This window comes from Ceratosolen solmsi, unplaced genomic scaffold (assembly GCF_000503995.2).
Source record: "Ceratosolen solmsi marchali unplaced genomic scaffold, CerSol_1.0 scaffold56, whole genome shotgun sequence".
In the NCBI taxonomy this organism is placed as follows: domain Eukaryota; kingdom Metazoa; phylum Arthropoda; class Insecta; order Hymenoptera; family Agaonidae; genus Ceratosolen; species Ceratosolen solmsi.
Genome location: NW_011948425.1, coordinates 2,970,462 through 2,986,954, shown reverse-complemented (window position 1 = coordinate 2,986,954; position 16,493 = coordinate 2,970,462). Strand labels below are relative to the sequence as shown.

The 16,493-nt window shown below is 36.6% G+C and overlaps 2 protein-coding genes across 4 annotated transcripts in view; one reads left to right on the top strand and one right to left on the bottom strand.

Annotated features, from left to right (window-relative positions):
* Positions 1–6,491, bottom strand: part of cora (erythrocyte membrane protein band 4.1 like coracle) — a 53,518-nt gene extending 47,027 nt beyond the window's left edge. For all 3 annotated transcript variants that reach the window (XM_011500308.1, XM_011500306.1, XM_011500307.1), the window contains exon 1: positions 5,858–6,491. The gene's annotated coding sequence lies outside the window, so the exon portion shown is untranslated. The remainder of the gene's footprint in view (positions 1–5,857) is intronic.
* A 5,027-nt stretch (positions 6,492–11,518) lies between these two features.
* LOC105363013 (multidrug resistance-associated protein 1-like) overlaps positions 11,519–16,493 on the top strand; it is a 26,101-nt gene continuing 21,126 nt past the window's right edge. Inside the window, 10 exon segments of the mRNA XM_011500582.1 lie at positions 11,519–11,766; positions 12,998–13,300; positions 13,492–13,629; positions 13,699–13,812; positions 13,960–14,159; positions 14,546–14,731; positions 15,248–15,884; positions 15,954–16,100; positions 16,191–16,275; positions 16,361–16,493. The exon segment at positions 16,361–16,493 is cut by the window's right edge and continues 10 nt beyond it. Coding sequence (XP_011498884.1) covers positions 11,722–11,766; positions 12,998–13,300; positions 13,492–13,629; positions 13,699–13,812; positions 13,960–14,159; positions 14,546–14,731; positions 15,248–15,884; positions 15,954–16,100; positions 16,191–16,275; positions 16,361–16,493 — 1,988 coding nt within the window. The 5' untranslated portion in view covers positions 11,519–11,721.

The following is a 16,493-nucleotide window of genomic DNA, read 5'->3' as shown; positions in this document are numbered from 1 at the left end:
CGTACGTGTATGTGAATTTTTTATCTTCTCAAAGAAATATAAGAAATCTTTTGATTCTCGGGACAATTTGGTCGACTGTGAATATAAAGTACGTTAAATTCATTTATAAGCCTTTTATGAGAGGTGACAAAATCCCAGTGGTAGCATTTGACTGCCTACTTCCCATGAGAACATTCATGACATAAAAGAGAAAAAAAAAGAGAAAAGAGAAAAGGAAAGGGAGCAGTATGACACGGGGGTAATGTATGAATTCTCGTAATTAACGATGTGATAATAAATGCCGAAAAGAAAGAGTTAAGTATTATATCACTTTTTCGACAAAAAGCTTTCGTCTCTTTAAAACAATTTTAATGTTTACAGGAAAAATAAAGTTAATCGTTTAGAAAATAAAGAAATTTTCAAACAAATAATAAAGATTATAGAATAATGTACTATAAATTACGAGCCTTATTATTTAAGTTATGCGATATATTTTAAATATATTTCTGAAATATCAGCGAAAATTTATAAATAATTGAATACTCCTTCAATAAGGACAAATTCGTCATAATGTATTCCTGTCCCGTACCTCCAAGCAAAATACTACGTGTTCTATACCGACATTGAAGACTAATTTTATTATACGAATAATCGCGATTACATTTTTTTAAGGATTACATTGAGTCTCTATTATTTCCGAAATAATCGCAAGCCTTTATATACACATTTCATCGCATTATTATGACATATGATACATACATTGATGATAATTGTAATTCATAGTCTATAATTTGCACTGCTTTTCAAAAATAAAATATAAAATTTCCATAAGATTATCAGAAAGGCGGAAAGCATTTACAAAATGAACTGTTTCTAGTAAAAGTTTAAATTTTTATAGATTACGTTATTTAAAACAAATCATCAAGCAATACATTTTAAAAATAGCAAAAACAATGGAGCAAAAGGTAAGAATTGAAAATTTAACATGTACTGCATATAAATATAAAGCAGATCGTCAAACAAATGCAATCGAAGGAGAGAGGATGCTGGGGAATCGTGGCGTCGCGCATCGACGCATCTGTCTATGGCCAAGTCCTCTCTTTCTCTCCCTAACGACAAAGAAGCAGAGTAAGAGAGTGAATGTGAGAGTGGGAAAGAGCGAGAGCGAGAACGAGAGAGAGAGAGAGAGAGAGAGAGAGAGAGAGACGCACACGCACATAGAGAGAGATAGAGACAGTAGCTAGTCAACAGATCCAGACATAAGATCCAGCAACTTCTCTCTCTCTCACACACACACACACACACTCTCTCTCTCTCTCTCTATCCATCTCACTCTCTCGCACTCTCCCACAGCTGTCATTGCTACCGCTGTTTTTCACACTGCACGCTCTCTTAGAAAAAAATGTTTTTAGGGTGCACAAAGGCTCTCCCTCCCTCACTCTTGCTTTCTTCCTCCCTCTTTTGCTCTATGTCGCGCTCATTCACTCACTCTAAAGCATCGCTCGCCTTTAATTGCGACCCACGCACATTGTAAGTGGAGACGAGTACGCGTGCCGAATTCTTATTTTTTTTTTTGATTTTTTTTTTTATGATGGTCATGTGCAAGCGTATATACGTGCATACGCATACGTACACGAGAGATCGCCCACTACTTTTTTAGCGAAGGAGAAAACTCATTGGTTATGAGAGCACACGATACTGTCGATAAATTGCTGCCTCGTGCATTTTTGTATGTGATAATTTGTTGCGAAATTGTTGTGTTAAATTTCATATTTATCAATGCCAGAAGGCAATTAAAGTTTCATCGAGTATAATATTTATTCTTGTATTGATGATACATTGTGCTGATTCTACGTTAAAACAATTGTTTCACTAGAATGTGTAGCAGTATGGTTTGATTACGGTAATTACAATTTGTATTACATTTTCAATTTTTAATAAGAATAATAAAGGATAATGTAGTAGAAGTAAACGATTGAAACGCATATTTGTTTTTTTTCATTTCATAAGAGAAATTTTATCAATTCCACCTTTGCTTCTTTTATAAAACTTACCGAGTACACGTCTGATTTATTAATGGCTATTTACTGACCTGCATATTAAAAATTGCATTTAATGTACACGCACTCACACATTGTAATATTCCGTAAAGAATTTTTATTTAAAATTCCATATTTTATTCCAACAATTAGTGAGTAAATGATATTATATTTAAAACGATAATAGCTTTACATTATTATCGATTTCAATTTATTTATTTATCTACTTGACTATAATTGTTGTACACGAAAATGCAATTTATTATATAATCTATGAATCAATCGATGATATTTTAGATAACGTACATTAGATGTTGTAATTCTTAAAAAAAAAAAAAATTCAAATAAATGTATGATGAATTTTTGTAGTTTTCAGCCCATTTCATCAAAATATTTTCATTAATTTACTATCTCATTATCTATATAATTAATTCATCATTAATAATTAAGAAACTGTGCAATATAATGGAATAAAATTTTAACTATTAGATTAAAATGATACGATAGGAAATTACTATTGTATAAGTAATAAGGCAGGGTGAAAAATTTTTTTTTCTACATTTGCGAATAATAAAAATAAAATCCTAGAAAAACTAAAGGTTAAATGAAAATGTATAAGCTTATATAAATTTGCAATGTGTAATTCAAGTTGTTATTGTCGAACATTGTAAGCAGTAACATTATAAAACGAAATTTTATTTACACTTAATTTGTTTTGTACTCGTCAAACAAATTTTTAAGATTAAAATATTCGTATTGCGAGGTGCATAAAAGACGTACGTGGCATATTTTGATAAGTTCCTAAACAAAATGATGAAGATTTTTTTTTTTTATTTATTTATTTTTTTTTTTTCATTACGATTGGACTGCTAATAAGAATCATTAGGGAATTTATAATCTAATGGGCTCACGGATAAGACTTTGACATTTGTCAAGAATACCATTATAATGATGGTGTCGTTGAAATTGATGTATTAGGCGGCATCCACAAATATATAATAATAAATAGTCATGCAGTGCACAATAAATGGCCAAAGGAACAAATTGTTATTTGTAAAGAATTACTGCCTGGACCAAAGTACTCTTTATCCAAGGAATAAGTCTATTTCACAAATAATAAAGAACTAACAATTATCGATTCTGACCTTACTACAGACATGCATATCTAAACTAATTTAAATTGATCCATAGATTTAGAATTTAATCGATCGCATACGTATTTAATAAACCCATTTTAAACATATATTCCTCGTAGGCAATTTATTACTCAACAAACACCTTACTTAATCTTAAAAGAAAATGCGTACTTAAAAAAAAAAAACAAAAAAACAAAAAACAAAAAACAAAAAACAAAAAACAAAAAAAAAGAAAGAAACTTAATAAATGACTTAATTAAAAAATTAATTAATATTTATCAATTCAACAATTACTCTGATTCATATGCCATCGTATATTTGTATCTATAAAAACTAAAAACGGGCTTGAGTTACAACTTTTTCGCCTCTAATATCTCATAAAATGGAACGATTCCCGACATTAAGGACTGACAATAAGGAGCTAAACAAGAAAATGAGAGGTGAGAAAAAATTTTTCTCACCTCCTATTGCACGCTTTGTAATCTATTTCAAGGCCTTTACTTTCGACGTACTCCACATTGTTTACACAGACTAAACACAAAGACGCATAAAAATAATTGGAAAATATTCGACCTGGTGCTGCCCGCCACTCGAACACTCTCTCCGGAAATCCCGAATTCGTAAATGAGCGAGAATGGTCTGGAAATTCTTATTCACTCTTCTCTCTCTCTCTCTCTCTCTCTCTCTCTGTGTGTGTGTGTGTGTGTGTGTGTGTGTGTGTGTGTGTTCAAAATGAACTAACCCCTCAGTAATGGCGAATAGTACGAATGTAGCGGAGAACTTTGTCGAGAGAAAAATTGGCCGACTGTCCGAACTTACGATTCAAGCGTAATTTAATTTTAATTTTAATAAAAGTCGAAAGATTGTTCAAACATTTCATTTAAGCATTACAAAGGTATATACAGCTCGCGCAAGTAATTGTTTAATAAATTATGTAAAAATGCGTTTGCGTACGCGTGCGCGCTCTCCCGTGATGTTGAAATAATGTAGAAATTACGATTAAAGGTTTAATCATTATCGTTCGAATAACCGAATTCAGTTAGAATTTAACTCGGCACTACTACTTTTACAATACTCCTTACGCAACGCGTTCGATATAATAATAGTTTAGTTATAGCTTAGAAAAACATTTGGTTTTTAAAAAATTCATTGGCTATCGATGCTCAAACACTTAATTTCATATCAATTAAGGAATTGCAAGCAAGTAGTTGCAATTGGCGCAAGTAAGACATTTTTCTTTTAAATATTATAATCAGCTTGGCTGGAGAGAGTTATAATTGGCCGATAACGATCGTTTGCCACTACGCGCAACCATCGAAGAAGATAAATTGACGAAACGAGCAAACCAGTTCAGCCAGTGCACTTGATTATTTTTTTCATCCTATCTAGCGGCTCTGCAATGAATGGCCGATTAAACAAAAATAAATAGGCTTTATGAAACTATTGTCGCGGTCGATCCCTCGTTCAATAAGCATTATAGCATTATCAACCAGCCTCGCTAAAATCTCCCGTCAATTCGGAAATAAGACCTCGTAGCCAGGGACGATGCATCTTTATCATTACATATGGCATCTCGGGCGGTACGGCACGTTCACATGCAATCGCCGAAATAAAAGAAGGCGTACATAAAAAATCCGTCTACTTATCGATAAATGAAAAGTTAGCCGACAGTCCTCTTTGCTTTCGCAATATCTTTATCAGCCGGTGTAAAAGATAAGGCTGCGCGTATACACGCGCGGGAACGTCATCGTCGACTCTGCTTCTCCCGTCTCGCGTCTCGCGCGTACCCTCGCTCTCTCTCTCTCTCTCTCTCTCTCTCTCTCTCTCTCTCTCTTCGGCACGACAAAAGGAGAAAAATGAACGAAACGTTTTAGCATACGGCCATGTCGTCTCGAGTCATGTATACCATAGCCAACGTCGACCCGCGTTTTCACCTTTCTTTCCTATATTCACTCTCCGCTCTTTAACTGGTATGTATATAATATACACGCCCGTGAACTGGTAGTGGTTGTGGCAACGTTACATGTTGTATTTGTAGTAGTAGTAATAGTAGTAGCAGCAGTAGTAACAGTAGTATCTCTAGTAGTTTGGTAATAGTGATAGTATTAGTATTACATGTATTAGTAGTATTAGGAATACAAGTAGTGGTAGTTGATAGTAACAGTAGTATTCATAGTGGTAATAGTAGTAGTGTTGTTGTTGTGGTAGTGGTAATGGTAATGGTAGCGGTAGTGGTAGTGGTAGTGGTAGTGGTAGTGGTAGTGGTAGTGGTAGTGGTAGTGGTATAGTGTAGTGACAACCACTGACTCGGAGAGAAGTTGCGAAAGAGTCGAGCGAAAGAGAGAGAGAGAGAGAGAGAGAGAGAGAGAGAGAGAGAGAGAGGGAGAGAGAGAGAGGGACTCACCTGAACAATTTTTCGTGTCTTCGAACGTCGCCACAATGACGAGCCTCTCCCAGTACTACTGGCCTCTCTCTCTCTCTCTCTTTCTTTCACTCTCTCTCTCTCTCCTCTCCTCTCCTCTCCTCTCCTCTCCTCATCCATGCTCCAATCTCCCAATAACCAACAACTCCACATTTAATCGAAATAAGACTATCCACTTTACGGAAAAGCGAACCGAGCTGGATGAGGCATTAACGCAATAGGTGGGGGGGGGGATTAGGATAAAGAGGAGAAAGAGGAGGAAACGATGGTAGAAATCTTACCTTTGATTATTCCTCTCCAAGATGTTTAGAGCTGCAGGAAAGAAGGTATATATGGAGGCGCGCTGGCGCGACGCCCGCCAGAGTCACACTAACGCGATCAAAAGGATCTCCGTTCGTTCGTCCTCTCGCCACTTGCCACCACCCTGTCAGCGTAAGCTCGTAACTCCAACCCTTCCCAAGCCCTTGTCACTCTTCCTCCCTCTTCACCGCCACCAACACCACCTCCTCCTCCTCCTATTCCTCCTCCCTCGCTCGCCCCACGAGAGGACGAAATGAGAGAAAAGCACTCGGGACGAGGGCCAGAGGCGGCGCGCGGCCCTTCCTCCGAACTCTCAGCGATGCCGTCCTGGTCGCGGCGTCCTATCTTCCCCCTTTAAACGGCCAAATCGAGCGCTAACTTGACGACGCGGACGGAGCGGCTCGCAGGAGCTCGGCTACTCGTTACGTGACCCGACTGCAACAAGGAATGCCACAGACTGACTGGGGCCTCTGGGCTGGGCCACTACGGCCACAAGCCACTGCCACTCCGTACTCCACTCGTGTCTACACTCGACGCGCTACGCCGCTCGTTACTCGGCTACGCTCAGCTTCGCTCCTGCTACAGCCTTCGAGCACTGCGCACAACAACCTAACATCGCGCTCTCGTCGCCGCCGCCGCCGCCGCCAGCACCGCCACCGCCACCGCCACCGCCACCGCCACCGCCACCGTCACCACCACCGTCACCACCACCGTCACCGCCACCGACACCGACACCGACGCCGACATCTACACCACCACCACCGCCACCATCACACGAGGAACACACGACCCGAGCTACCGCTACCACCACCCTCCACGCCGCTCGGCCGACCCCATCCCACCGCATCGTCCCATTCCTTTCCTTTCCTTTCCCCATGAAAACGCGCAGCTACGGCTCTTCTACGTCTCGCTCGCTCAGCGGCTTTGTGCGCGCGAGCGCGCGCGCGCGCACGCACACGGGGCACAGTGCGGCCGATAGGACGTTGTGCCGCCGCCGCGTAAACAAGCGCCACGGGTGGGTACACGCGGCCGCGGCTGTTGCATGCATCATACACCGTACTCACCGACCCTACCGACCGAGCTCACGAGGGCGACGGGGTCACCGGTCGTGGCGGCTCGAGCCAGAGGAACCACCTCGCTTCTCGCGTTCTCCTCGAGCTCGTCTTTACGTGCGATTTAACCCGCTGCCGCCAACCCTATGCTCGCGCTCCCGTGATTCCCCCAAGAACCCTTCGAGACTCCTAGTGACTTTTCATCTATTACGTTCACGGGGTCCGAGCAGGTGCGAACGAGCCCGCGGAGGACAATGCTCGAGGTCGCGCCGTAGACGACGAACATCGTACGGTTTGCCCTGGCCTAGCCTAGCCGAGGACCAACTGCGACCTCTCTCGTCGGCCCTGGGAAATGTTGGCTCGCGCGCACCGCGTGGGTAGAAAAGAGTCGGAGTAGCGACGATTTTTGATCTCCGTTGTTTACCTTCGAGCTCCGTGGGTTCCCCCCGTTGATGCGGCTGGCTCGTAAGCGCGCTTCCATGGACGTTTGCTCGCTTGACGAAACTTGCCCGTGACGACGATGTGTTGTATGGTATGCATCGTGTGTTTATTGCGCGAGTCGATGTGTTGGAAAGGACAGTGAGCGAGCCCTCGGGAGGATAAAACAGAATGCAATTGCCATTGGTGCATCGGCCGGTTAGGGTGTTTCTTTCTTCTTTTCTTCGCCGTCGTCTTTTGCCTTATTGTTGTTCAAGCCGTTTAATGAGCGGTTGGAGGGGCGGGGGGCCTTTGTTCGAGCCTTTATTTAAGATTTTACATGGTAATTGGTGCTCGAGGCCTCTAATTACGGCGCAATTAAACATGGGAGATTGGGATGATTTTACAAATCGTAAATTAATAATTCATAAGAGCGAGAGGAGTCGTGAATAAATTTGTCGCGATTCTTTGCTATCTGACGTTCATCTCAAACCATTTACCATTTAGCGTTTTATCCGACTGTTATAGATGAACTTGGCGAATAAATGTGCAAGCCTATGGGAATAGCGAATGGTCGTGCGATCGAAGGAATGATAAAGTTACCTAATAAATTATTGTTTTTCTTAGCTTCTGTAGAAAGCGATAATCATTGTTCAATGCGAATGTCATTTATCATCTATGGCATTATAAATTGGAAATGCCAATGTATCGTTATATTAATATTTTCTTGTTTTTGAATCTGAAAAGGACAAATGAAAAGAAAAAAAGAAACATTAAGAATAAAAGAAATTATCGAAATATAAGTGTTAGCGAGTACGAGATTAAAAATATTCGAAATCTAGGTTTCAAATCGATTGGCCGTTCAATTTATAATTTACCTAGTATATAAAGGCTTTAATCTGTGAAATATCTAATCGCCCATCTTTGTATATTCTTTATTGATTCTATTTGAAAAAAAAAGTTTGACAGTCTATTAAATGTGTGTAGAGTAAAAATGGTTTATTTTCTCCGTTTGATAATCAATGGCTGTACTTACGGTCTTAAACGTTATGATATTAATTATCATAGGATATAAAGTTTTAAAATAACCAAAGTTTATTATTAATGTTATATTTGCTTATTCATTAAAAGAGATGCTTATATAATTCAAGTTTACGTGCTACTTATATTAATAAGCTGTTTTAAATGAAAATAGCAATTAATGAAAGGACGGTGAAGGTGAGGAGGAGACGTTATTTTCGATTTTTTTCAATTCTTCTCAACGATGTTATCTCGCACTCGTTCGTTTTCTACGTACATATATCGTTAAATTCAATTTCATTCGTTTTTATATAATATAATAAAATAAATCAATTGATTTATATCGCCTTCGAATAATGTACCTCAATATTATTGGTCTTTTCGATTACTTTTACAGAGGCCACGAAAATAATTGCAAAGTTATTTACATATGATAAGTTGTATTTAATATGAGTGAAAAGAATTTTAATGATAAATCATAATTTTATTTATATTATTCGTATTATTAAATGGTAATGTTAGAGGCGATATTTGCGAAGACACGGTAATTAATGTTGAATGAAATTTTAAGAGATTATGTTTACAGCGTGAAAGTGTAAAAAAAAAAAAAAAAAAAAAAAAACGTTTCTAAGTATTTAATTAATTTAATATTACGACAATTTAAACGTGTTTTGCAATTAAAGCATTTGTATTGATTTTTTTGTTTTCAATTAAAATGTATTTTTGTCCAGATATTTACAATTTACACTCGACTTTACTTCGAGCGACTATTCAAATATTTACCAAGTTTTTTACGATTAGAGTATAAAGGTTTATAGTTATTATTCTAGGTCAGGTGATAATAACGAAATTTATTAGTATGACAATATTGATATAAAATTTCTATGTTTGAGCCAAACACCAGCATTCATATAAATTTTGCATTCACCTCTATAATTTTTATAGAATTATCTAAACTACAAATGTCGTCATTACTATTACACGGCATTATTACGTACAAAAACATCTGATGATTTAACGATCTAAGCTTGGAAAGCTGTACTTTAAACAATTTTTATATGTTATACTAAATTGCAAAATATATAATGTATGAATTTAAGATTAAAGATATTGCATTAATGGAACATTTTCTGTACAAAGATGAATTTATTTTTAAGTAATATGAAAGTTGCGCGCTAAATAGCATTATGATTTAGGATATTTATCGTGGAAAAGAAAAGAGAAGAAAAAAAAAACAATCATGAAAGAACAATGGATAATAATAATAATTAGAAAAAATTATTTTAATATAATTTGAAAGGGAAATTATCTAATACTTTTTTTTTTAATCTTTAAAGTATCTGATCCAGTAGGGCAATACGAGCTCGATCATTTCTAAAATATTTTTATTATTTCAACTATTCGTATTAATCATATATGTGTGCACGTGTGTGTATATATAAGATCGTTACGCTGTCATTATTAACTCATTTAAATGACACAAAATGAAAGGTGGATTGTGTTTTCATAGCTTAACAATACTCGGAAAATTTATTTATAAATAGTTCGACGAAATTTTTCCATTCTTGTGTAATACATTTGTAAACTTTGGGAAAGCACGATTCAACAATGACTTATTTTTCATGCATAACCAAAATTAATGACAATTAATTCCAACAGCATTGTGATTTTGTATTTTGTATAATAAACAATTTAGTAAAAATAAACAGTTTAGTAAATAGTAAATGTGCGTTTGTTAGGAAATATTATATCTTTGAATACAGTTTATCGATGATTCGTGAACGTAAATGCGATTGTCGATGTTTCAGCAAAGCAGCAATAAAGTGTGTCCGGTTTGCCGTACAATAATATGTCTTATTATCTTGTACATTATACATGGTAAACAGCAAGTGTGGAGAAGGACAAGCTCGCAATCACTATGCAATATCGTTTTCAGTATTTAAGCAAAAAGAAAAAATTACTCGTATTATGCACATATCGTGCTCTCTCTCTCTCTCTCTCTCTCTCTCTCTCTCTCTCCGTCTCTCGCCCCTCAAATCTTGTGACTCTTTTTTTTTTATCTGGAAACGCTAGTTGCGATCTCGCCGTGGCCACTTGCAATGACTCGATGCAAGCATAACACAAAGGCGCCTTTAGCCCAAAAATTAACTAACAAATTACCGGCGAGTTAGTCGGCAATTGTCGGCTACGCTCGATTACATAGCAATAAAGCAATGTCGATCAATGAAAAAAGTGAAGGGAAAAACAAATGCAAGCAGGAACAACAGTTTCAAACGAAAGAACGGCGCGCGGACTTACGTTTTACCCCACCCGCCGAGCAAATTCCTAGCAATGCTTTCCACTCCTTTTTCACGCTACACTATCGCCATGCACACACGCTTAAATAATGCTTATTCCTGACTCATGTGTGGCGTGTGTGAAGCTCCACACAGCAACATTCTTTATTAGTAGGCACACGTTCCGGAGTGTATCTACATCGTCCGGTCCCTACCTCTTTTATTAACGGTGTGCGTGTTGCGCAAAACCGTCGTCGACAGCTCGACACGGGCCGACGGCTTTCACAGGTGCCGATCCTACGAGTTTGTCCACCTGTCCGTACCTCACCAGGCTCGAACACGATTCAAGCCTGAAATCTCCGGTCGGGGGTAGCGAGAGACGACGACGACGACGACGACCTCATCGGTTTCATAGTTAGCGCGTTACATGGGAATATACGGTGTGTCCAGAGGAGGCGGCGAGCATAAGAATCGTTTGCTCGTGCTTGCGCCCGTCTCCTCCCCCTCCGAGAGTGAGTGAGTGCGCTTGTAGAGTTGCGATTGCGGCAGGGAGGTAGGGAGGCCGAGAATGAGAAGGGGGTGCGCGCGCGCCTGTTTGTATGGAGTGATTGAAAAAAGTGACGCCACACGAGTAAAAAAGAACGGCGAGATTGAAAGGAAGACGGAGCGAGAGTGTGCCTCTGTGTGTTGTGTATGCGCTAGTGAGATAGATAGGGATTGATATCGATATATATATATATATATATATATATATATATATATATATATATAGAGAGAGAGAGAGAGACAGTGTGTGTGCGCGCGTGTGTGTGTAAAAGAAAGAAAGAGAGAGAGAGAGAGAGAGAGAGAGCGAGCGCGCGAGGGCGAGAGGGAGGGAGTGTGACGTCCGTGTCGATTTTCATCTCTCCGCGGCGGTCTTTCGCGCACACGCGAGACGCGCAGAGTCGGATCATACGAGCGAGAGCGACGTCGGAAAGTCGGGTCGGAGTTCGGGCGAATTGACGGCGACGGAGACGAGCCTGCTGCAGTGCTTGATTTGCGGACGAGAGGGTAGATGCGCAAAATAATAAATGTGTCAAGATGGAGAATCACACGATGGACCAATTTTGCGGCTCTAAGTTTTGGGTGAGTGAGCGGAGACGAGGTGGTGGTGCTTGACTCGGTACTGAAACACGCGTGCCAGCGCCGAGCCGCTGTTTTCTAGATCTTGTATCAATTTTCCCGAATCACCCGTCTCTTTTCCTTCTTCTGTCTAAACTTGTCCTCTGCGGTCATTGCGAGTGCCGTAGATCCTCGTCGCCTTGTCCTGATTTAAATGGTCGTGTTTGCAATTATTATGCTTCGGCGCGCACGGCTGCTTCACCCCCCCCCCTAATTACTCGTTAAAAGTTCGAAAAAAAAAAAGAAAAAAAAAACAAGTTTATTTCACATTGCTGAAAGAGCCGGAATGTAGCGAAACGATGTTGGAAAATTAAAAGCCTTGTCAATTGCCTCTGTGAAAAGTGAGCGGATAGTTTTTCATTATCTATTGTATTTGCAAAGTCTTTGCGTGAAAGATATTTCTAATTGCAGTACGTGAAGCTTCATTTGATTGAATAGAGTTTCGCTGTTAATGCTTTTGTGGTAAATTATTTTTAAATTTTCTAAAAAATTAAGAAATTAAAAAAAAATAGCCCTATTGGGTTGTGGTTGGATTTAAAAACCTCACAAACTTTTTTCCGACATTGCGGTTATTATTAAGTCTTTGTGACCAAATGAACGAAGACTTTATTGTATGTCACGTTTTATTTCGATCTATTTTAACATTGACAAACATTACTCAAACAGTGAGATCAAATTTTTTAATAAGAGTTTCTGGATTAATAGGCATAGACGTATTAAGGAATCATTCGTTTAAATTTTAATTGACTCTATGCGTTTGTTAAATTTTTCAAGTAAATATTTTATTATCTGGGTCATCAATTTGTTTAAGGTATTTTATATACATTAAATTAGCCGTACGTTATGTAGATAAAAAAAGTTCCTAATTACAAGGTTGTATCTCGTGCTTACATATTAAAAATAATATAAAAAAATTTCGATTGTCATGAGATTTTAATCTTTGCTGGAAGATTGATCAGTATTGTGCGTTGAATGTTATGGTTATGATTGAACACAATTAACCTAAATTACTTGCCACATAGTTAAGAGTAAAAAAGTTGGGAAGCTTATCTATATCTGTGCTGTTTCTAGAGAGATATTTTCATTCTTTTTTTATTTCATATGAGTTATTGAACGCCTTTATCAATATTGGCTGATAAATAAGTTTTAAATAAACATATATATATATATATATATATATATATACTTTATTTAGGATAAAAACTTGTCATGGAATACGGAGAATCCGGATTTGACACCATGTTTTCAAAAAACTGTTCTTGTTTGGACACCATGCATATTCTTATGGACATTTTCATCGTTAGAGGCTTACTACCTCCTTAACAGCAAAAGAAAAAATATTCCGTACACATGGTTGTTCATTGGAAAATTCATACTTACGGTAGTATTAATATTGTTAACGCTTCTGGATTTGGGAAAAGCAATAAGAAATAGCTTGTCAGATGTGCCAGTTTATAGCGTGGATTATTCTACACCTTGCATCAAGATTGTTACATTTGTAAGTAATCTCTTTATTACACCCGCACTTAAAAGTATTTGTCTTATCTTGCTTCCGTGTTTATGAAAAGATTTCAAGTTTTATTGGTTTTGTAACAAATCTTATCTACGTAACTTATCATGACAGTGATTAATATCGTATTATAATCGAAAGGTATTATGATATACTTAAAATTTTTTCTTGATTTACAGCTTTTAGCCCTTATATTACTATTTTATAATAAGGTATACGGTATGAGAACTTCAGGATTGTTATGGATATTCTGGTTCCTCCTTAGCTTATGTGGAATAATTCAGTATAGAAGTCTGTTAAGAAAAACTTACAACGAGGTGAGCATACAATTAGTAACTATTTTCTTACTGTCATCGGTTGAATTATATAAAAACAATATTTTTTAGATCGAGTCAATGTACGAATTTGTATCATATATGATGTATTTTCCAATAGTGGTAGTATTGTTCGTACTAAATTTTTTTGTAGATGCAGAGCCAAAATTCTCGAAATATCCACCCGTGAGTATCTATATATGAAGAGTATATGAGTTTTATTTAAAAATAATCATATTCGTCCCATTATTTTCATTGTAATAAAGGATTTTACTCGTTCAAATCTTAAAATAGAACCGATTCAAAGTTTATCTCTAAAATTTGAATTAATAGGTAGATAAACCGTGTCCAGAACAGAGTGCCTCCTTTCCATCTCGCCTCACTTTTGGATGGTTTGACTCGTTAGCATGGAGAGGATTCAAACATCCTTTAGAAACTTCTGACTTATGGTCTATGAATCCTGTCGATATGGCTAGAGAAATCGTACCTCAATTTGACAAATATTGGATTAAAAGTCTGAGACAAGTTGATAAGTAAGTTTTGACACCTATCGCTCAATAAACATGGCGTTCACTTACTTTGTATAATTAAAATACTATAAATTCATTTTGAAACATTAATGAGCCGTACTAGTAGAAGTGAATGTTAATAAAAAAAAATTTTGCTCGATATTTCATAGAAATATAATAATTTACAAAATTTTAGTAGATGCCATGTTTTTATCTATAAGTATATTTGATAGTGAAAAATAATTCACTATTATTTATAACTTAGCATTTGTAATATGTATAATGTATTTATTTGCTATCAAGACAATTTTGGATCAATCGTAAGTAATATTAAGAGATTAATAAAATTATTATTTTATTTAAGTGGAATTGCTAATATTGCGTTTTAAATGTAAAGAAAATTTTTCTAGCACACAAGGAGCTAAGGCCATGTTCAGAAAATCATCGGGTCAAGTTGATTTTAACAATGGTAAAAAAAAGAAAATCGCATCAGTTTTACTACCCTTATGTAAGGCTTTTGGACCGATATTTCTGTTCGGTGCTATGCTTAAAATCATACAAGATATCATGACATTTATCAGCCCTCAAATTTTAAAGTAAGCAACCAAAATTATGTATTTAATTTTTAAAGCGCTCAAATTAATTTTATGCCATTATGCGTGTATATTATATTTAAAGATTATGAGCTGTATATTTAATAAATCAATAGCAAAAAGTATTATTTAATATTAAATAATAAATTTCGACACATGATTATTCGATTCAGAAATATTCGAATCGGAAAAATTCGATTAAATGAAATTTAGTTTCATGTATATTTAATAATACAATCTAGTCAATAGATATAAAATTTGTATATTATTATAAGTTGTTGTTTCGATAACAGTTGTTCTTGTTTCAATGTCAATTTAAGGATAAAATAATTAGGAATGTTACGATATTTAGTATAAAGTCAGTCACTTTAATCGATTCGGCGATCTTTAATTACTTAAAATCAATTCATCTCCTTGCATTATATTTTTGAAAGCTTAACGTTTATTCGTGATTTAAAAAATAATGAGTAACATTCTCTTATGTGTATTAATATTGATAAATGCTTGTTTATTCGACAGACTCCTCATTGATTTTACATCTCATCCGGATGAGCCAATGTGGAAGGGCCATCTCTATGCAGTTTTACTCCTTCTAACAGCTGTAATTCAAACTCTCGTCTTATCTCAATACTTTCACCGCATGTTCTTAGTTGGCTTACGTATGCGAACGGCACTCATAGCAGCAGTTTACAGAAAAGCATTGAGAATGTCAAACGCTGCTAGAAAAGAGTCTACGGTTGGAGAAATTGTAAATCTAATGTCGGTAGATGCTCAGAGATTTATGGATGTGACTGCTTACATAAATATGATTTGGTCTGCCCCTCTTCAAATTGCTTTGGCATTGTACTTTTTGTGGGACATCTTAGGACCGTCTGTTTTATCTGGCTTAGCTGTAATGATAATTTTAATTCCCGTTAATGCATTGCTCGCTGGTAAAGTGAGAAATTTACAAATAAAACAAATGAAAAATAAGGATGAGAGAGTGAAACTGATGAATGAAGTATTAAGTGGAATTAAAGTTTTGAAATTATACGCTTGGGAGCCTTCGTTCGAAGAACAAATCCTAAAGATAAGAAATAAAGAAATTAAAGTACTTAAAGATGCTGCATATCTTAATGCCGGAACAAGCTTTATATGGTCGTGTGCTCCTTTTTTGGTAAGAAAATTACTAATTATAATCCTGTTGCATAAAAGAATTATGTAATTAATTTACTTTATTTCATAGGTGTCGTTAGTATCATTTGCAACGTTCGTTTTGATCGATGAAAAGAATGTATTGGATAGTTCAACGGCATTTGTTTCTCTTAGTTTGTTTAATATTTTAAGATTTCCGTTATCCATGTTACCAATGATGATTAGCAACGTAGTTCAAGTAAGTTTACAATATATTGCACTTATAGGGTAAATAAAAATGTATGTTTATGGAAACTAAATTATTATTTATACGAATTATTTATTAAAGGCATCAGTTTCTGTAAAACGTATCAACAAATTCATGAACTCTGAAGAATTAGATCCCAACAATGTGCAACATGATCAATCTGAAGGTAAAAGTAATTTTTATTTTAATGTTGCAACGTTAGAGTAATTATACAAAATTATTACAATTTTAAATGGTATGTTACGTTTCAGTGAATCCGCTAATCGTAGAAAACGGTAACTTTTCATGGGACTCGGAGCAAATAGAGAAGCCTGTATTACGAAACATCAACTTACAGATCCAAGAAGGGCAATTGGTTGCTTTGGTAGGAAGTGTTGGTTCGGG